This window comes from Tasmannia lanceolata, unplaced genomic scaffold (assembly GCF_043159265.1).
Source record: "Tasmannia lanceolata isolate RefF3 unplaced genomic scaffold, GAP_Taslan_0.1 ptg000015l, whole genome shotgun sequence".
Lineage (NCBI taxonomy): Eukaryota > Viridiplantae > Streptophyta > Magnoliopsida > Canellales > Winteraceae > Tasmannia > Tasmannia lanceolata.
The window spans coordinates 26,480,259-26,502,062 of record NW_027518692.1 but is presented as its reverse complement, the minus strand read 5'-3'; the positions used below and the strand labels follow the sequence as shown (position 1 = coordinate 26,502,062).

The 21,804-nt window shown below is 39.6% G+C and overlaps 1 protein-coding gene and 2 pseudogenes across 2 annotated transcripts; all 3 read right to left on the bottom strand.

The window, feature by feature from the left end:
• Positions 1–2,935: 2,935 nt before the first annotated feature.
• Positions 2,936–4,112, bottom strand: LOC143891901 ((RS)-norcoclaurine 6-O-methyltransferase pseudogene; annotated as a pseudogene). Its single transcript, XR_013255427.1, has 2 exons — positions 3,363–4,112; positions 2,936–3,264 (listed from the first exon to the last, which is right to left on the bottom strand). The product of XR_013255427.1 is annotated as a (RS)-norcoclaurine 6-O-methyltransferase pseudogene (transcript).
• Positions 4,113–6,451: 2,339 nt separating this feature from the next.
• Positions 6,452–7,156, bottom strand: LOC143891900 (secreted RxLR effector protein 161 pseudogene; annotated as a pseudogene).
• A 10,478-nt stretch (positions 7,157–17,634) lies between these two features.
• On the bottom strand, positions 17,635–21,574 carry LOC143847107 ((RS)-norcoclaurine 6-O-methyltransferase-like). The gene is made up of 2 exons (XM_077355793.1): positions 20,809–21,574; positions 17,635–18,055 (listed from the first exon to the last, which is right to left on the bottom strand). Exons 1-2 carry the CDS (start codon positions 21,541–21,543, stop codon positions 17,846–17,848), a joined length of 945 nt encoding a protein of 314 aa, XP_077211908.1. The 5' UTR covers positions 21,544–21,574; the 3' UTR covers positions 17,635–17,845.
• Between the last annotated feature and the right edge of the window lie 230 nt (positions 21,575–21,804).

Here is a 21,804-nt window from a genome sequence, read left to right as displayed (position 1 = left end):
AATATTTTCCAAATATTTTCTACACTCTAGGTATGCTTCCCACTACATCTACGCAAACCGCGATTAATACTCACTTGATGATCACTCAATCTAAAGAGAGTCGGATTCTAAGACCCATATCATAGAATCCGACTCTCTCACGAAACCTACTTGCTTCTCATAAACCTCTAAGCTCCTGCATGCCACGAGGCTATGGTCAATGAGTTTAATGCACTCGCAAAAAAATGGCACTTAGGGGCTCGTAACACGCACATCTTGTAAAAATGTTTTCGGTTGTAAATGGGTGTTTCGGATCAAGCGGCACACTGATGGCACCGTTGATCATTTCAATTCTTGAATAGTTGCAAGGGGCTTTGCACAACAGGCGAGCCTTGATTATCTAGAGACATTTATCCCTATTGTGAGTGAAACCCACACTATTCGTCATATGTCATCACCTGTTTTGACCTATGACTAGTCTCTTTGACAGATGGATGTGCACAATGCGTTCCTCCATGGGATGCTTACTGAAGATGTCTATATGTCTCAGCCACTCGGATTTGTGGACCCGCGTGTACTGTTGCATATTTTCCACCTAGGAATGGCGATATTTGGTCTCAAACAACACCGTGAGCTAGCTTGGTATACTCGGCGTTGCTCCTACTTCTTCGACATGGTCTTCGTTGGCTCCCAATTGACTCACTTTTGTTCATTTCTAAGTGGCCTAGTATCACTATTCTATTACTCGTTTATGTCGATGATATCATTATATCTGATAATTATACGGTCGCAATCTCTCATATTTTGGATATTTAAAATGTGAGAATGTCATTTAGGACATGGGTCATCCACGCTTCTAATTACAGCCGACTTCTGATGAATTACAACTTAATTTCTAAAAGAAAATATGTTGCTGACTTATTACATGGCATAGATATGGATGGTGCAAAACCGTGTTGCACCCTGATGGATTCAACTGTGCCTTTCATGGGTTTTTTTTTTTATTTAAATAATTCTCTCTTTGATGTCATAGAATACAAAAGTATGGTTGGTGCTTTACAATATTTATCACTCGATCACTTGACCTGATATTTCATTTGTGGTCAGAAAAGTAAAGATAAAATGCTAATACATGTTTGGATCTGGCTCTGGGACCTCTTCCTTGTAGATAGATGCCTCCTTATATAGCTTTATTCGGGTAACTGTTCCTCATTACCCCACATGTTTTTTGGTTGGTAACTACCCACAAAGGGCTTCCTTATTTTCACATCTTTCACAATCCAGGTGGCTATCATCCACCTTCTCACGACTGGCAACAATTGTGCCACATCCTTAAATCCTCCCAAACAGATAGTAACTTGATATTCCAGTCTCATTCGGCCGATTGTCTCTTTAAGACGAACGTGCTCTGATTAGATCTTCAAAGACTGCCCAAACCTTATGCATGTTCTCCCACACGTCCAATAAGTAGGGGTGCAACTCGGGTCGATTTTTTGGAATCTCAGGCTGAGCTTTTACCTTAAAACTGGGTCAGGTTCGGGGTGGTTCCAATTCATTTCTCAACAAAAGCTCAACCCGACCCAAACCAATTTGCATCCCTACCCGGCATTAAGTGTCAGTGTGGCAGACATATAACTTAATTGACCCAGTCTAAGCGGAACGCCACTTGATCACTCGGATTAAACTCCAAATGGGTGTAAACACATGCCAATTTGGAGTTTGTTAGTTTTCCAGAGTTACTATGAAACGCATTGTAGGTCAATTTCTGTAGAGGGTTGCTAGGAAAATGGGATCCCGTGCTGGAAAAAAAGCAGGGGATCCATTATCGTGACACGTGCGCAAAAGACAAACAACGGGAGTGCTTATCCTCAAAAATGCAACAAATTTGGTGAGAATGGCCAAATCGTTCGGTCATTCTCATCCCTTCTTTTTTTTCCAACACGGAATCCCGTTTTATAAGTGTTTCTCATTTCGGAATCGAGCGGATTGTTTTGGCAATTAAACAGGGATTACGTTTTCATAGTAAACCCTCTGTAATATTTTGATGACTGGGCCCATATATAAATGTAAAAAATAAATAAATAATAATTTTATATGAAGTATTCAATGGATTAGCCAAACGATTTTAATTATTGGGGCTTTGCTAGCGTCCATCGCAAAAGGCATTTTGCAGATGGTCTGTTGCATGTGCTCACTATTCAGCTGATTTTGTCTTCATTCACGAGGGGGCTGGTCTCACTTGCAACTGACCATATGCGAAATGATGGACGCGAGGAATTCCCAATAGGGGATAATGTTTATGAAATTTCCAACACTCATCCAATTTTCAAGAAACTTCAAAAGACACCATCCAATGTACTACATTGCTACTGAAACCGGTTGTCTCAAGTCTCTCCCACTCCACCCATCTCTCACATCTGGCCCTACTAAAATTTCATGCAATATTTTTTCATGGTTGCCAAGCGTGCTCTGTTAGAATATTTCCACCTCCATTTCACAATTCAGTCCCCTTTGTCTTTTCCTAGAAAAGACTGATTTCCATGACAAGTCAAGCCAAAAAGGTAGGAATGCTGGGAAAAGCTGTGGAAATGCCATTTCCCCAATCTCTAATAACTTGCAAACCTTTAATTATGTGACCATTTTAACCTTGTTAGGTCAGCAATCTTCAAAAATGACAAGGAACTAGAGTCCATCTTAATTAAGGAAAAAGAAAAGAAAAGATCAAGGTCTTTATCATAGCAAACCATTAACACGATTGCTGTCCTAGTTTCCTCCTAGTACTTGATATACACAATGATCAGGGGCAGATTAAGAACCACATTCTCTTATGAGATATTTAACTTTTTTCGTCTTTTCGGTAAGAGAAAGAAAATTCATTAAGCAAAAACAAAGAACAATAACTAAATGTCCATGCATTGCCCCAAACGACAACGCAATAGACTACAAGAAGGGAGAAACAAAACAAAACACAGAAGATAAGACATTATAAGATTAAGGAGATGCGACGATGGCAGACTGGAGAGCGTTAATGGGTGTTATCTCACATTGACTGAATCCAGCATTGAAGATTAGCCTTCTCCATTCCTTCTCAGTCCTCTCCTTACCACCAGTAGATATCATCATTATCACATCAAAAGCATATCGGGTGCGAGTGATGTCGTGACCTTCATCAATATCCAATACAATGTCTACTATAATCACCTTCCCTCCCTCTTCCGGTATAGCCTCCTTGCATCTCTTCAGAATCTTCACACAGTCCTCATCATCCCAATCATGCAGTATTTTCTGTAATCAACAAATGATAGATAGCATTAATAAAACAGTAGTCTTATCATAAACAAAATTCGGGATGAAGAAAGTGAGGCAAAGTAAAATATAATAACCATCATCATAACAGCATCATTGCGGGGTATGAAGGAAAACATGTCACCGGCCACACGTTCCACATTGGGGTAGTCAGGTATGGTGCCAACAACATGAGGAAGATCAAGGACACTGCACTTTATATGTGGAAATGCCTTGGCAATTCCCCTCGAGGCAGTGCCTGTGCCTCCACCGACGTCCACCAAAGATTTGATCCCTCGGAAAATGTCCGTACAACCATCTATCAATGCAGGTGTCACTAATCTTGCATCGGAGGCCATTGCCTCGTTAAAGAGCTTGTTATGTTCGGCATTCCTAGCAGCATAGCTCCACATGTCTTCTCCATTTACAGCCTCGAAGGTAGTTGCCTTTGCTTCCAACAAAGAGCCGAGTGCATGCCATTTGTCGGCGTCCCCTTGCTGTATAAGGCGAGCGAATGGGACTAAGCTCTTTGGGTCGTTGACAAGGAAGAATTTCGATGCCGAAGTGAGTTGATATAAATCATCTCCTTGGGTTCTTAGGAGTTTCATATGCACTAAGTAGCGCATCAAACGGCAAAGGTTGTCGTAGTTACCACAATGCACGGGTAGAGAAGCACCCAATTGAGAAATGGACATGGGTTCTCCTTGCCCATGGATGATGTCTGCAATGCCAAGATCAAGTGCCCATTTGAGGACTAGAGAGTCCATGGATGCCACTATGTGGCTCCAAACAAGAGCAAGATCATCTAGCTCTTGATTTTTCAGCTCTTCTCTTGCTTCTATCCCCATTAGTGTAATTACTAGTGTCTCTTGGATGACTGTTGCCTCGTTGTTTGTTAGATCGAATGAGAGATTCTTGTTTCTTAGTGCCACAGCTTGTTCCCTCCATCGACCTATATAGTGGTGTTCAAAGCTCTCTTACCTGGGGAAGAATAGTTTTTTTTTTGTTTGTTTTTGCCAACGAGTCTCGGCACCTTCTTCCCTTCTTCCTTGGGCTCACATTCCCACGAAGTGGTTAGCTATAGGACAAGCACCGGCCATCCTAATTAATTGGGGTTGCTAAACACGTGAAACAGGAGATTTGGAATCTATGCTTGAAAGGTTGAAATGGGAGAATTGACTCCCCTAGATAAACATATATTATATATTTTCTATTCTCACCCTTTTGATTCCCCTATGTAAATAAATTACACTCTAATTTTTTACTCCATTATTAAGGTGGTTAACTTGATGCACATGCTGTCCATATCCAACCTCAATCTCTTTTTTCCTTTTTTTTCTACACTCTATTAGTGCCTTTCATATTTTATTGTTCTTATAGTTCGTTTGCAGATATTGAATGAGATCTTCTGCAGAAAATATTTGGAACGCACAATGAACATGGGGTGGACACCCAAATTGACCCTAAGGCCCTGTCCCGGTTTGGATTGCAAGAAAAATATTTATTGGGAAAATTTTTTTTCCCCATAATTTAGAGGGAAATGATATGAATATAGTAAATTTAGAGGGATAGATATATAAATAGGTTTGCATGAATCTAATTGTTTATTGTCCACAACATTTATAATGCCCACTTTGGGACAAGACTTTGAGTCACACTCTTCTACAGCTACGCAAACCACGACTATTACCCACTTGATGATCACTAAATCTAAAGATGAGATCCAAAAGATAATAACTTTTTTTTCAATGCATCATCCCATGGCCCATGTACAGAGAAAGACGGATTTCACAACACCGGAATATCCTCTTCTCAAATAGTGCAACCGAGGTTTACACTAGCTCAAGAACATTAACCAAAAGAGAAGAAGAACAATGCTCAAAAGAGATGTGCTTCAATATATGATAGAAAGAACAACACTACAAGATAGAGAACAAAAAGAGAGAAGAAAGCTTCAAGAATAAAGCTTCAATACATAGACAAACTATGGGAAGATTGGCCTTTTCTTCAAACACTAGCTTGCACACAAGAAAGCTTCAATGGAGGTCTAGGTAGATTGTTCTTTCTAATGGAGAATCTCTACAAAAAGAAGTAAAATGAGAATAGGCTAGTCAAAGGAAAGTAAAGAGAAGTAATAGCTTTGGTAGGAGATAGTGAGTATAGGAAAGTGGGGACTTTAATGCTAGGATAGTGGGTTTAGAGTTTCAAGTAGGGTTTGAATTTGAAATAGGAAGTAGTGGGAAAAGTTGTAGCAAACACGTGTGGCTCACACATGTGCAAGCTAGGCAAAAAGACCAACATGCCGATGGATGCAAAAATACATATTTGCCCTCACTCCATCTCTCAAAATAAAAATAAAATAAAGCAACCAAAAAAATACACTTTAAAATTAACACCCCCCCTTAAAGTGATTTTTTGGAAACTACTCCAAGCTTACCCCGAAGTAGCTCAAATGGTCAATTGGAAAGTGATTTAGTAAAGATATCGGCAATGTTCTCTTTGCCCCTCACTTCCCCTACACCAATTGTACCATCTAACACCTTTTCACGAATGAAATGATGCCCAAAAGAGAAGAAGAACAATAACCAAAAGAGAAGAAGGACAATGCCCAAAAGAGATGTGCTTCAATATATGATAGAAAGAACAACACTACAAGATAAAGAACAAAAAGAGAGAAGAAAGCTTCAAGAAGAAAGCTTCAATACATAGAAAAAATATGGGAAGATTGGCCTTTTCTTCAAACACTAGCTTGCACACAAGAAAGCTTCAATGGCTTCAATGGAGGTCTAGGTAGATTGTTCTTTGTAATGGAGAATCTCTACAAAAAGAAGTAAAATGAGAATAGGCTAGTCAAAGGAAACTAAAGAGAAGTAATAGCTTTGGTAGGAGATAGTGGGTATGGGAAAGTGAGGACTTTAATGCTAGGATAGTGGGTTTAGAGTTTCAAGTAGGGTTTGAATTTGAAATAGGAAGTAGTGGAAAAAGTTGTAGCAAACATGTGCGGCTCACACATGTGCAAGCTAGGCAAAAAGATCAACATGCCCATGGATGCAATATTTACCCTCACTACATCTCTCAAAATAAAAATAAAATAAAGCAACAAAAAAATACACTTTAAAATTAACACTCCCCCTTAAAGTGATTTTTTGGAAACTACTCCAAGCTTACCCCGAAGTAGCTCAAATGGTCATTTGGAAAGTGACTTAGTAAAGATATCAGCAATGTTATCTTTGCTCCTCACTCCCGCTACACCAATTGTACCATCTAACACCTTTTCGCGAATGAAATGATGCTCGATCTCAATATGCTTTGTTCTTGCATGGCAAACCAGATTTGTGGCAAGTTTGAGTGCACTTTGGTTGTCACCAAGAATAGTCGTCGCCTTGTGAATAGGTAAATGAACATCTTCAATCAACCGCCGCAACCAAACACATTCTTGAGACGCAAGAGCGGCGGCCTTATATTCCGCTTCTGTTGTTGAAAGAGACACCGAATCTTGTTTCTTGCTACACCAAGAAACACCCGCCGATCCACACAAAAACACATAACCGGAAGTAGATCTTCGATCATCCAAGTCCCCTCCATAATCGGCATCGTTAAATCCATTCAACACAAAATCAACTCCTCTCTTGTAAAGTAACCCAAAGTCAAGGGTAGAATTCAAATACTTCAAAATCCTCTTTGCCGCCTCCAAGTGTGGTTTCCGTGGCGCTTGCATATAGCGACTAACAAGCCCAACGGAAAAAGAAATATCAGGTCTTGTGATAGTCAAGTAGATGAGACTACCCATAAGAGCACGATATGGCCGTGCATCCGGAAGAAGCTTGCCTTCTCCCCGCCTTATCTTTATGTTGGGATCAAGAGGAGTAGATGATCTTTTACTGTGATTCATCCCAAATCTTCCAACTAATTTCTCCGCATAGCCTTTTTGAGAAACTAGCACATCATCCTTCAAGGTCTCTACCTCCAAGCCAAGAAAGTGACTTAGCTATCCCAAGTCCTTCATCTCAAAACGAATAGATAGCTCATCACTTAGCTTTGCAACCTCAACATCATTGTTGCCGGTAACTATCATGTCGTCAACGTAAAGAAGCACAATAACAAGCAAGCCTTTGTCTTTCTTCACAAATAAACTAGAATCGGAGTTAGATGCAAAATAACCACAAAATTGCTAGTATTCGACAATCTTACATACCACGCCCTTGGAGCTTGCTTCAACCCATAAAGAGCTTTCTTGAGCTTGCAAACATGAGTAGGATGATCACTTGAATTGTAACCCGGCGGTTGCTCCATGTAGATGTCTTTGTCAATCTCACTATACAAAAATGCATTTTTCACATCAAGTTGAAACAATTTCCAACCATGACAAGCGACAAATGAAATTACAACTCGAATGGAAGTCATCTTGGCAACGGGACTAAAGGTCTCATCATAATCCTCTCCATACTTTTGAGAGAACCCTCTAGCCACCAACCTTGCTTTGAATCTATCCATACTCCCATCCGCTTTCCGCTTTAATTTGTACACCCATTGACATGTAACCGGATTAACATCTTTAGGCTTAGGAACAAGATCCCAAGTCTCATTTTTCACAAGTGCCTTCATCTCCTCATTCATAGCATCCTTCCATTCTCTCACCCCTTTTTCTTCATCAAAGCAAGAAGGCTCATTATCATCAAATGGACCGGAAAGAAAATAAGAATAAGTTCTCACCATGTTTTCATCCCGATACCGTGCCGGCTTGACAATCTTTCTTTTTGATCTTCTAAGATGTGATGCACTACACTCCTCTTCATTAGTTTCTTCATTTTGCTCATCTTCTTGAATGTTACATGCAGCATCACTCCCCTATCACCTTGCTCCCCCATCGGCAAAGAAGAGGAAGACCCAAATTCCATTGGAACATTTGGTGTCACCGGCAAGTTCATTGTTGCTTGAGGCTCAATCTCACCTACACCCACACCATTAGTGGAACCACCATCCAAAGCATAATAATAAGAGACTTCATCAAGCACAACATCTCTTGAAACAATGGACTTGTGAGTTGTAGGATCCATGCACTTCCAACCTTTCTTCCTTTCATCATACCCACTGAAAATACACTTCTTCGCCTTAGCATCAGACTTGGTTCTCCTTTCATCCGGCACATGCACATAGCAAATTAAACCAAAAATCTTGAAATGCCTGACATTAGGCTTCACTCCAAACATCAACTCATAAGGAGACTTCATATTAATCAGACTAAGTGGCACCCGATTAATCACATAAGTTGCACATGCCATACCTTCCACCCATAAGGCCTTGGGTAAGTTCTTTGCATGCAACCAACTTTTACAAGTTTCAACAAGATGCCTAATCTTCCTCTCCGTGACTCCATTTTGTTGAGGCGTATAGGCACAAGTGAGATCCCTTTGTATACCATGATCACGGCAAAATATAGAAAAGTCATCGGAAGTAAATTTCCCACCATTATCGGTTCTCAACCGCTTGATCTTCTTGTGAAGTACACCTTCAACGGTCCTCTTGAACTCAACAACTTAAACAATTCATCGGATTTCTCCCTTATAAAATACGCCCATGTGAATCTAGTAAAATCATCAACAAATAACAACATATAGCGGAAGCCGAAAAGTGAAGGTGTCATACAAGGTCCCATTACATCGCTATGGATAAGCTCCAATGGGGCCTTGCACCTTGAAAGAGACTTATCAAATGGAAGACGATGTGCCTTACCATATTGACAACCCTCACACACCTTTCCACTACTAAAGGAATTTAAATTTGGTAGCCCATTCACTAGATTCTTAATCACCATGACCTTTAATTTATTCATGCTAATATGTGAAGCGCCATCATTTGTACTCATTCTATCAACATATAAGGTTGAAGCCGATAAAACAAACAAATCTTTAACTCTCTTACCGGTGTAGACAACATCCTCCTTCAAGCTTGAAATATTCCGAAGAAATTTCACCTCCTTAGGCCCGAACAAAACATAATTTCTCGCATCAACCGCATTTGCGACTGAGAAAAGATTATTCTTCATACCAGGAACATGAAACACACTCTTAAGTGTAATAGGATCCTCATTTGCACCACCAATGGTAATGACCCCTTATTTCTCTACCGGATGTATGGTGTTGTCTGCCGTGATGATAGCGTCATTGCCTTCATATTTTTGGAACTTTGAGAACTTAGATTCGTCGCCGGTAAGATGATGCCCACAACCGGAATCAACAATCCAATCATTCTCAAAATTGATGGATGCCAAAGCACCCACCGTAGTAGTTTCCGCCAAAAAACATCTACCCCAATCTTCTTCATTTTTTCGATCATCAACATTTTCAGCTACATTACCATCTGTAGACCCCTCATTTTGACTGGACCCAAGTTCGTGTTGATTGTGCAAAACCCCGTCCAATGAGTGAGTGAGTGCCCCAAATTTAACCCCAGCGTAGATTAGGGTCCCGTCCAGATCCTCACAAAATTTCGTCGAGATCTGAGCTCATTCACCTAGCCAGCGAACCGATGTAGTGAGCATAGTGCAAGCAATGAAGGGGAGTGAATTATCCATATTAGGGAATATCCGAAGCAAGGGGGTAAATTAGCTCGTCTGGGACGGAGCCGATTCGTGCGCCTATCAAAATTTGTGCGCCCATCAGTATGGTAGTGCCAATATCGATGGCTTTTATTTTAATATAAAAAATCAAGAAAATCAGAAAGAGAAAAAAAATCTCATTCTCGCAGAGAGAGAGAGAGAGAGAGAGAGAGAGAGATCGGAAAAAGGGATTTCCAGATCTTCTTCTCTGGCTAAGCTCGTCGGAGCTCCGGCCGAGAGATTTTGTCTTCTTCCTTCTTATATTCTCCATCCAAATTGCTTTTTCCTCATTTTAAACCCAAAATCCGAATTTCTCTTGTGCAGATCTAATTTTTTTTCTTTTATAAAACCTTAGGTATAAGCTTTTACTTGCCAAAGACCTCAGATCTGTTGGTTTTGCTTTGAAAATTTAGCTTTACCTCTTCATAGCTAGCATTTGTCTTTCATAAACCTTAGATCTAATATCTTTTAGTTCCGATTCAATCTCTTTTGGATAACAGAGCAAGGTAGGAAAAGAGAGTGAGAGGAAGGATGTTCTAATTCTAATTTTTTTTTCTCTTCATCTTCTTCTTCTCCGATCAGCCATTCCGATCATTTCGCCGGAGCTCCGGCTATTTTTAATCGGACTTTCTCTTTTCTTTGGATATTATATAAGTTTTCTTTGCCATCGCTTAGCTAGAAAACAATATCAGCTATCTTATTTTACTCTTATTTCAAACTCTAGCTTGAGCAATGCCTGAATGAGTGAGATCTAGACATTCTACTATTTGGTGAGTGTTTAAACTTCAGATTTTGATGCGTTGGTATGAGTTAGAACATTTGTAATCAATTGGTGTTTAATCAACAAGAGCTCAAGAAATCCAGCACGATCCGCACTTTTCCAGAATCTTTTGAGGTAATTTCCGATGACCTTACCCTATTTCATACTGTTTCTATGAATAGTTGTGGCATTAATTAGTTGTTCAATTCATGGTAGATCTAGCATTACAAATGGTTCTTGTTGTCGTATCTTCTATCAGAGTTAAGATATATATTTCCTTGAATGATTTAATGAATTTGATTTAGTAAAAGTGCTTTGTGGTTGAAGGATCGAGCATCAAATTTGAGAAAGTGTGAATGTCGGTGGTGTATGCCTTGACCTCATGAGTTACACTAATGTCCCTCGAGGTTTGGTAGTAGCAAATGATGGGATATCTTGAACCTGTTTCAATTGTAATTAGTTTTGTTATTAATTCTTTTTGGTATGGGGAATAATTAATGTTTCATCCTGGAAATGGAAGAGAATGGGAGATTAGAGCTCGTTGTTATGGTGTGGAGAGATTATTGTTGTTCTTGTGACTTTTACTTTGTTCTCAGCATCTAATTTTGTTGGAGTATAACCATAGTCAAGATTTTAGCCTCGTAGTTTTGTTCCATTTCTAATGATTCCTTGTGTTGATCAACTTTGAGCTGATCCAAAAAGCTCCTTCTCCTTATGAAATGACTTATCAAGAATGGGATTCAAGTTTTTCATTGTAAATGATTTTGGCCATTCAGGTATTCCTGTAACCTCTTTTAGAAATTACAAACAGGGCAATAATGTGGCTGTGTGTTGAGAATATATGAACATCTGTGGGGGTGGGTGTGTGAATATGTGTGCATGTGCCTGTATGTGAGTATGAGTACATTGATGCTGATGGCAAAATCTATGTACACTGATATCACATTCCTGTTTTACTGAATTTTGTAATTGGGAAATACATCTGTTAATTTGGAGTTCAATGTTATTACATGCTAATATTTGTCATGAAGAGATGGTGTTCACTGAACTATTCTACCATCACCCAAATAATCATTTGTTCACATGATTATAAAAAGTACATATGTATTTTGTCATATACTGTGCATGCTCATAGTGCCGTTTTGAAGAGCAATTATGCCTGCAAGCATGTGGTTTGTTTTCCAGGTCTTATCATGTTATTTGGTCTTTGTGATGATAATCACTTAGCATCAGTTAGGCTATGCAGGTAGTCAGGCATAATATGATAGATTGGGTGTTCATGAAAGGGTGATTAGATAGACCTAGGAGATTATCCATGGAGCCTGAGGAATATAAATCAGCAAATGCTTTTAAGAACTATTGTCATGATGAATCCTAAAAGATCTGTACTCATGGCAATCTAAAAGGAATTGAAGGGCTAGTTTCTTTTTTTTTGGTTGTTACAATAAGCATGGTTTGATAATTGCTTGGAGTGTAGATGGCAAGTCCCAACTCATGTGCTTCTTTTAACTGTCCTGTCACCCCAGTTTTCTTATGGTTTTCTTTTAATTCAGCCACTGTGAAGTTAACTAGTACATAACTTGAAACCAGCTAGATTGTAACCTGAAAAAAGTTTGTAAATAACCTGAGGAGCAATAAAAATCTCTCATTCGATCTCTTCTTTGGGCTCATAATTATATTTATTTGTGTATGTGTTTAACATATCTGTTGTGGTATGGTTAAGGTTTCATAATTATGATATTTGTACTCTCATAACTAGGCTATCTGTGAAGGTTAAAATATCAAATTGCCTATGTGCATCATGCCTAAGTTTATGAATTCACGGTAATATTGTTCATTGTATCGGAGTGAGATAAATGTGTTGCCATGTGTGGTTTGAGGTTCATTTCCCCCTTTTGAAATATTAATTGTGTTCCGCTACCTTATTACTTGGGTTATATTTTTTATAGTAGCCCACATATTGCTCTTTGAACAGGGTAATGATCATAGCTGCCCTACCTGCCTATACATTTCACAGTTATGACTTTTGTTTGGTTAAAATAAATAAATAAATAATATATATAAACGGCTATTACTTCGCAAAGTAGTGCTCATGTTTGTACCAATGGTCAAAAGTATTATCATTATCATACCTCTATAATTATCTTTGTTAGGATTGTACATTCCACATTCTTAGTTGGTCTCAATAAAAGTAGTTGCCGATATTCAATGTTTACAAATCAAGGCTAATGTCAATGTCTTGAGGTCCCCTAGACATGTTGTCGCTCAGATGATTGAATTCTAGTAGCTTAATATTCTTTAAAATTAAATTTGGATAGGCAAAATTGGATTCTAAATGGTGTGTCGATTATATTTGTACAACAACTCATGCCATTCTATATTATATTTTCCTTAACTTCTTTGGAGTTAATGAAAATGGCATAAGAGACCGAGTGCTTGCACTCGGACGAATTGGGGGTGCTCTTCGGACCTTCTCCGTTCGTAATCAGGCACGAGCCCATATATATTTCCGGTTATCCATTACACAGAGGATTTGATTTTAGGGTTCCATGGCCTATCCATGGATGACGACTCTGAGTTATTTTCAGGTATATCTCGGTTTCGAGCCTTGGCTCCGGATCGAGATGTATCTCATTCATTTTGTATCGCCACTCCTGCTATGCTATGAGAGAGGCATCTGTTTCGAGAGTTCCTTGATAGAGCTCTCCTTCACATCGTGGATGTTCCTAGAGGCCGCTGGGGACTCGTCTCCCACCTCTCTCTCAGGATCGGGGTCCACACCATCCTTCAATTTCACACGGCAATTCTTTTGTATATGCCAAAGTTTACCACATCGGTAACACTTGATACCCTTTCGATTTCCGTTACTCATAACGGATGATCCACCTTCCTCCACCTTTACTTGGAATATTTTTCTTCTCTTTATATTTATTGGAAGGCTTCTTGTTGCTTGAAAATAATGCTTCTCCTTTACTCCCGGATATCGAACAACCTGCCATTTGTCAAGCTAAAGACTCTTGTGAAGCAAGAAGATTCTCAAACTTCACTAAAGAAGGTTGCCGATCCCACCCTTGAATCGACGCAACATATGGAATGTACTCTCTTTTCAACCCACGAATAATATGCCCGCTTCATTCGTGCCTCCGAAATAGGCTCTTTCGGATCCAATAGAGAAATCTCTGAACAAAGATTCTTAATCTTAAAAAAGAATTGAGAAATAAAGAGACTACCTTGTGTAGTATTTGCCAACTCATTCTCCAACATTTGTAGACGAACCATATTTTTCTTGTTTAGCAATCCATCAAGGGTAATCCAAATCTCACTCGCCGATTTACACCCAATGATGTGCTCAAACAAGTCATACGAAATAGACTGTTTCAAAAGAAATTTGGCCTCAGCATTCTTCATCCTCCACGCCTTCAATGCATCGACATTTTCTTGTGTATCTTCCGGAGCTACAACGGCATTTCCACAAACAACATCCTATAAATCTTCTCCCACAAGATAAGACTCCATACATGTTCTCCTTATCTTGTAATTTGATTGATTTAGCAACTCAATGCCGAGTCCACTAACCCTTCCACTCATATCCATCTTCAAAGCACCGATTGAACTTCTTCACAAAGGAAATCTAGACAAACACCAATTACCACCTTTGTGGCTTTGATACCATATAGAGAAAGATGGATTTCACAACACCGGAATATCCTCTTCTCAAATAGTGCAACCGAGGTTTACACTAGCCCAAGAACAATAACTAAAAGAGAAGAAGAACAATGCCCAAAAGAGATGTGCTTCAATATATGATAGAAAGAACAACACTACAAGATAAAGAACAAAAAGAAAGAAGAAAGCTTCAATACATAGACAAAATATGAGAAAGTTGGCATTTTCCTCAAACACTAGCTTACACACAAGAAAGCTTCAATGGCTTCAATGGAGGTCTAGGTAGATTGTTCTTTCTAATGGAGAATCTCTACAAAAAGAAGTAAAATGAGAATAGGCTAGTCAAAGGAAAGTAAAGAGAAGTAATAGCTTTGGTAGGAGATAGTGGGTAAGAGAAAGTGGGGACTTTAATGCTAGGATATTGGGTTTAGAGTTTCAAGTAGGGTTTGAATTTGAAATAGGAAGTAGTGGGAAAAGTTGTAGCAAACATGTGTGGCTCACACATGTGCAAGCTAGGCAAAAAGACCAACATGCCCATGGATACAAAAATACATATTTGCCCTCACTACATCTCTCAAAATAAAAATAAAATAAACCAACCAAAAAATACAGTTTAAAATTAACACCATGTCACAGAATCCAACTCTCTCACAGAACCTACTTGCTTCTCACAGACCTCTAAACTCCCTGCATGGCACCCGACAATGGCCAATGAGTTTAATGCTCTTACAAAAAATGGCACTTAGGAGCTCGTTTAGAAAAGTTTTTTTTATGTAAATTGGTATTTTGGATCAAGCAGCACACTGATGGCACCGTTGATCGTTTCAAGGCTCAAATAGTTGAAAGGGGCTTCGCACCTGAGGCGAGGCTTGATTATCCATTGTGAAATCCACCACTATTCGTCACTCGCCATCACTTGTTTTGACCTATGACTAGTCTCTTTGGTAGCTCGATGTGAACAATGTGTCCCTCCATGGTAACCTTACTAAAGATGTCTATATGTCTCAACCACTCGAATTTGTGGGCCCACATATACTATTGCATCTTTTCCACTCACGAAAGGTGATATATGGTCTAAAATAGGCTCCACGAGCTTGTTATACTCGGTTTAGCTCCTACTTATCTGATATGGCGTTCATTGGCTCCCAATCCGACTCACCTTTTTTCATTTTTAAGTGGCCTAGGGTCACTATTCTTTTACTCACCTATGTCGATGGTATCATTATAATTGATAATAATATGGTCACAATTTCTCATCATTTGGATAGCTTAACACACGTGAGACTGTCATTAAGGACTTGGGCCATCCACGCTTCTAATTATAGCCGACTTCTAATGGATCACTACTTAATTTCTCAAAGAAAATATGTTGCTGACTTATTACCTGGTATAGATATGGATGGTGCAAAACCATGTAGCACCCTGTGTAGCCGTCAAACATATTATCTGTTCTCTGAAGGGTATCATTGCATATGCCCTCTTACTTTCTCACTCTCCGTCGCTTACCAATTGTGAATGGAAGGGATTTGCTAATTGTGCCTCTTAAGTTATGTGGTTACACACTTCTTTGGGAACTACCTAGGTCTTCGTCTTCATCAGCAACCCATGGTACAATGTAATAACATTAGAGCTATCTATTTAACTGCTAATCTAGTATTTAAGTAGGGCTGCAACTCGAGCCGGGTAAAACCCGACCCGAAAATAGCCTGGGTCGGGTTCAAGTTTCATGGGTTTCGGGTCGAGCCGGGTTTAGCATTCAAAAGCCCGCATGAATCTCGGGTCGAGCCGGGTTTGAAGGGGCCCGACCCGACCCGACCCGAGTTACATAAGTTATAGTATGTACATTTTTTTCTATTGTTAGTTAAAAGTTAAAGGGATAATTACATTTACACCCCCTCTAGTTTCTGACACATCCACTTCCACCCCTATAGTTTAAAATGTGACAAATACACCCTTGTAGTTTCAATTTGTTTAAGGTAGGCCCCCTCAGCTGAAGGTTCGTCCATAGATTGAAGGGTTAGGATGATCCGATGGAGCTGATTTTTTTGGCACACCCTAACTATGTCAGGACCCATCAAATGAACGCTTTGGATCATCCAAACAATGTGGGCCCACATTATTTGGATGATTTTTTGGTAGTGTTTGGATTCGGGTAGGGGCCCACATTATTTGGATGATCCAAAGCGTTCATTTGATGGGTCCTGACATAGATATGGTGTGCCCAAAAAATCAGCTCCATCGGATCATCCTAACCCTTCAATCTATGGATGAACCTTCAGCTGAGGGGGCAAACCTTAAACAAATTGAAACTACAGGGGTGTATTTGTCACGTTTTAAACTATAGGGGTGGAAGTGGATGTGTCAGAAACTAGAAGGGGTGTAAATGTAATTATCCCAAAGTTAAAAGTGAAAACCCACGCACCCACTGTGAGTGTAATTTCTGCTTCTATGAGTTGAGTTAATTCAAGTGTTTGATTCAGCATTGTTTGATTGTAATTACAACATTGTTTGATTACAGCATTGTTTGATTCAAGTGTGATGTGAGTGTAATTACATCATTGTTTCATTCAAGTGTAATGTGAGTGTAATTTCTGCTTCTATGAGTTGAGTTGCCTTGCCAAACAAGAATTTTCCTTAAACATTTGCGTCAATGTGAAAAAACCCGACCCGACCCGACCCGAGATTTATCATGGGTAGGGCCGGGTTTGGGAATCGTGGGTTTTCCGAAAAAAAACCCGACCCGACCCGAGATATTTCTCGGGTAGGGTTGGGTTCTCCAAAACCCGATCCGCCTGACCCAAGTTGCAGCCCTATATTTAAGGCTAGTGCGAAGCATGTGGAGTTTGATTACCATTTCATTCGGGACAAAGTTATTGTTGATGAGCTCACGGCACTTATGAAACCCTTAAGCTCCATCTGATTTTGATTTTTAAGATTCACGGTCAGTTGTTGGGCATTACTTGCAGGTGTGTGTTAGGAGTCTCACCGTAAGATAGCCAAGCTAGCTATCAGCTCCATAGGATCATCCCAACCCTTCAAACTGTGGAGGCAAAAATGGACAAATTTGTGAAGGTTTTACACGTTCATTTTTGGCTCCACAAATCGTAGGGTTTGGATGATCCTATGGAGCTGATTTTTGGTGGACACCCTATCTATGTGAGGGCCAATTAAATGAATTCTTTGGATCACCAAAACAATGTGGGCCCATTGTATTTTAAGCCGGCGGTGTAGCTAAGTTAACTTTCCTCATATATATATATATATATATATATATATATATATATATACATACAAAAGTAAACGAAATGAAATCTTTTTTGTCTTTTTTGGTATGTATGAGAATGAAAATTATTAAGCAAGCCAAAGAACGAAAGATAAATGCCCATTACTCACCACAACGACAAAACAATACAAGACATGAAGGGATAAAGAGACAAAACACAGTTGGAGAAGATAAGGCGTGCATCAGATCAAGGAGATGCAATGATGGCAGACTGGAGAGCGTTAATGGGTGTTATCTCACAGTGACTGAATCCAGCGGTGGAGATGAGGTTTCTCTATTCCTTCTCAGTCCTCTCCTTACCACCGCCTGTAGATAACATCATTATCACATCAAAAGCATATCTGCTACGAGTGATCTCTTGACCATCCTCAATATCCAATACAATATCAACTATAATGACCTTCCCTCCCTCTTTTGGTATGGCTTCCTTGCATCTCTTCAAAATCTTCACAGAGTCCTCATCATCCCAATCGTGTAGTATTTTCTGCAGCCAACAAATGATACACATCATTCACAAAATGGTTGCCTAGATGAAGGAAATGAAGCACAGTAAAATATAGTTTTTAGATTATCTCAGATCTTGTGAGATCTGACCGTTGGATTGTTTGGGTGGTAGATTAGGTACGATTAGGTAACAAAATTAATTTTGGGTGATTTCCTCCTCCTATATCATTCATTAATTTTACCTTTCTATGTTTATCCCTTTGAATATTCTATGGAAAGACGAATTAGGGATTAATTACAAGGTATTCAAGATTTGTAAAATCCGACATTATAGATTGGGAGACGATTTTTTCGCGCCCTTGTAGGATAATGCGCCCCATTTGTAATTGATGGCAGACTTTAAATCACCTTTTGATGTCAAAATCACGTTCAAGGGGGCGCATTATCTTACACGGGGCGAAAAAATAATCGCCATATATATATATATATGAGGAAACCTTATGGTGCGCTTAAGCTCACCAACCTTATGGTGCGCTTAAGCGCCCAATCACATGTGGGCCCACTTTGTTAGGATGATCCAAACCATTCATTTGAAAGGCCCTTACATAGATGGGGGGTGTACCAAAAATCAGCTCCATAGAATCATCCTAACCCATCAATTTTTGGAGAATCATCCTAACCCATCCACAAATCTGCCCAGTTTTGTCCTCCACAAATGGAGGGGTTAGGATGATCCTATGGAACTGATTTTTGGTACACCCCCTATCTACGATAGGACCTTGCAAATGAATGGTTTGGATCACCACAGAAAATATGGGACCCATGTGATTGGGCGCTTAAGCGCACCATAAGGTTGGTGAGCTTAAACGCACCAACAGTTTCCTCTCTCTCTCTCTCTCTATATATATATATATATATATATATATATATATATATATATATATATATAGAGAGAGAGAGAGAGAGAGAGAGAGAGAGAGGGTACTCCCTGGAGTAGATAACTTATCTACTCCCTACTTTAAAATAACAGTTGGGGCCACATTGTTTGGGTGATCCAAAGCATTCATTTGATGCACCCTCACATAGATAGGGTGTGCCCAAAAAATCAGCTCGATAGGATCATCCTAAACCTATGAACTGTGGAGGCAAAAAATGGACAGATTTGTGCAGGTTTATACACGTCCATTTTTGCCTCCACAGTTCATAAGGTTAGGATGATCTTATAGAGCTGATTTTTTGGGCACACCCTATCTATGTGAGGGCTCATCAAATGAATGCTTGGGATCACTCAAACAATGTGGCCCCAACTGTTATTTTAAGGTAGGGAGTAGATAAGTTATCTACTCCAGGGAGTACCTTCTCTTTTCTCATATATATATATATATATATATATATATATATAGAGAGAGAGAGAGAGAGAGAGAGAGAATAGAGTTCCTAAGGTGTCACCTCATATAGCTTATATGAGGTGGCGCTCACAAAACATAAGGGGCCCACATTTTTGGGGTGATCGAAACCACTCATTTGAAAGGCCCATAGATGGATATGGTGCCTACAAAAAATCAGGTCCATAGGATCATCCTAACCCTTCCATTTATGGAGGTTAAAAATGGGCAGATTTATGGAGGTTTATACCCATCCATTTCAACCTCCACAAATGGAAGGGTTAGGATGATCCTATGAAGTCGATTTTTTGGGCACACCCTATCTATGTGAGGGCCTATCATATGAATGCTTTGGATCATCCAAACAAAGTGGGCCCCTTATGTGTTTAAGCGCCACCTCATATAAGCTATATGAGGTGACACCTTAGGAACTCTATTCTCATATATATATATATATATATATATATATATATATATATATATATATATATATAATGAGAGAACATTTCCAACACACTTGTGTAGGTAAGTTACCTACGTACTATCTTAAAATAAAGTGGGGGCCCACATTGTTTGGGTGATCCAAACAATTCATGTGAATAGTCCTCACATAGATAGGGTGTCAAAAAAAAATCAGATCCATAGGATCATCCCAACCCTACGATTTGTGGAGGTAAAATGGACGTGTATAAACCTTCACAAATTAGTCCATTTTTTGCCTCCATAGTTTGAATGGTTAGGATAATCCTATGGATCTGATTTTTTGTGGACACGCTATCTATGTGAGGACCATTCAAATGAATTGTTTGGATCACCCAAACAATGTGGGCCCCCACTGTATTTTAAGGTAGTGCATAGGTAACTTACCTACACTTTTCTCATATATAATATATATAGTGTGTGTGGCCGTACATTCCCGTATTTATCAAAAAAGTACTGTACAGCCCACTTCATAGGATTATCCAAACCGTTCATTTGTTACACCACAACGTGAATAGGTAGAGACTCAAATGAAATCCTCCGATCTATAGTGGGGTAATGCACGTGGTGAAAACCTTTATAGATCTGAGGGTTACGATCATCCTATGGAATTGATTTCAGGAGCACAACGTATTTACATTGTAATGCAACAAATGAACGGTTTGATCATCCTATGAGGCGCGCGGGCTTACAGTACTATTGAAAAATACAGGACTATAGGGCCCCACACATTATAAATTCTCATAAAATCCGAAGATTCTATATGGTGTGGAGCCACTTAATAGGATGATCCAGACCGTTCATTTGTATGGTTTCGACTTTCGATCATCCAATGAAGTAGGTCCCACTGCACATTTTTGAAAAATAATGGACTTTACGGCCACACACCATATAGAGACCCCCTTAATTATCAATAATCAATACTCACCATCATCATAACAGCATCGTTGTAGGGTATGAAAGAAAACATATCCCCGGGGACACGTTCAACATCGGGGTAGTCCTGTATGGTCTCGACAACGTGAGGAAGATCAAGGACACTGCACTTTATGTGTGGAAATGCCTTGGCAATACCCCTAGAAGCCGTTCCTGTACCCCCACCCACATCCACCAATGATTTGATCCCTCGAAAAATGTCCCTACAACCATCTATCAAGGCCGGGGTCACTAATCGAGCTTCACAAGCCATGGCCTCGTTGAAGAGCTTACTATGTTCGGCATTCTTAGCAAAGTAACTCCACACATCTTCTCCATCAGACCCCTTTGCTTCCAACAAAGAGCCGAGTGAGTGCCATTTGTCTGTGTCGGTGTATTGTATAAGCCTAAGGAATGGGACTAAGCTCTTTGAGTCCTCCACAATGAGAAATTTTGATGCCGAAGTGAGGTTATACAAATCATCTCCTTGGGTGCTAAGAAGCCTCATGTGGACTAAGTAACGCATTAAACGGCGAAGGTTTTCGTGGTTAGTGCAAGGGAGGGATAGAGAAGGAGATAGTTGAGAAAGAGTCATGGGTTGGCCGTGCCAATGGATGATGTCTACTATGCCAAGATCAAGTGCCCATTTGAGGACTTGAGAGTCCATGGATCCTACTAGAGGGCTCAAAACAAGAACAAGATCTTCCAGGTCTTGATTTTTCAGCTCTTCTCTTCCGTATGTCCCCATTGCTTTGCTTCTTGGATAACTATTGCTTCACCCTTCGTTAGACTGAAGGTTGATTTATAATGGAATTGAATAATATATAGGATCTTGGCTCACTTTTTGAGGAGATTAGGGCCAGTGGCAAACTTTGTCTTATTCATTTAGTGAAATGAGATCAGCCCGCACCCATATTTTGATATTTTCACAAACCATCAGGAGCTTTCACAAGCCAATTAAAAAAGAAAAGACAGCTGGGTTTGTCCAAATATCAAGATATGGTTGTGG

Bases quoted from the DNA above. Each gene is read 5' to 3' on its own strand.
- LOC143847107 (XM_077355793.1), bottom strand. From the start codon at position 21,543: ATGGGGACATACGGAAGAGAAGAGCTGAAAAATCAAGACCTGGAAGAT. The intron at 18,056-20,808 runs GTGAGTATTGAT...TGTTGGCTGCAG, and splicing joins ACGATGCTGTTATGATGATG to AAAATACTACACGATTGGGA.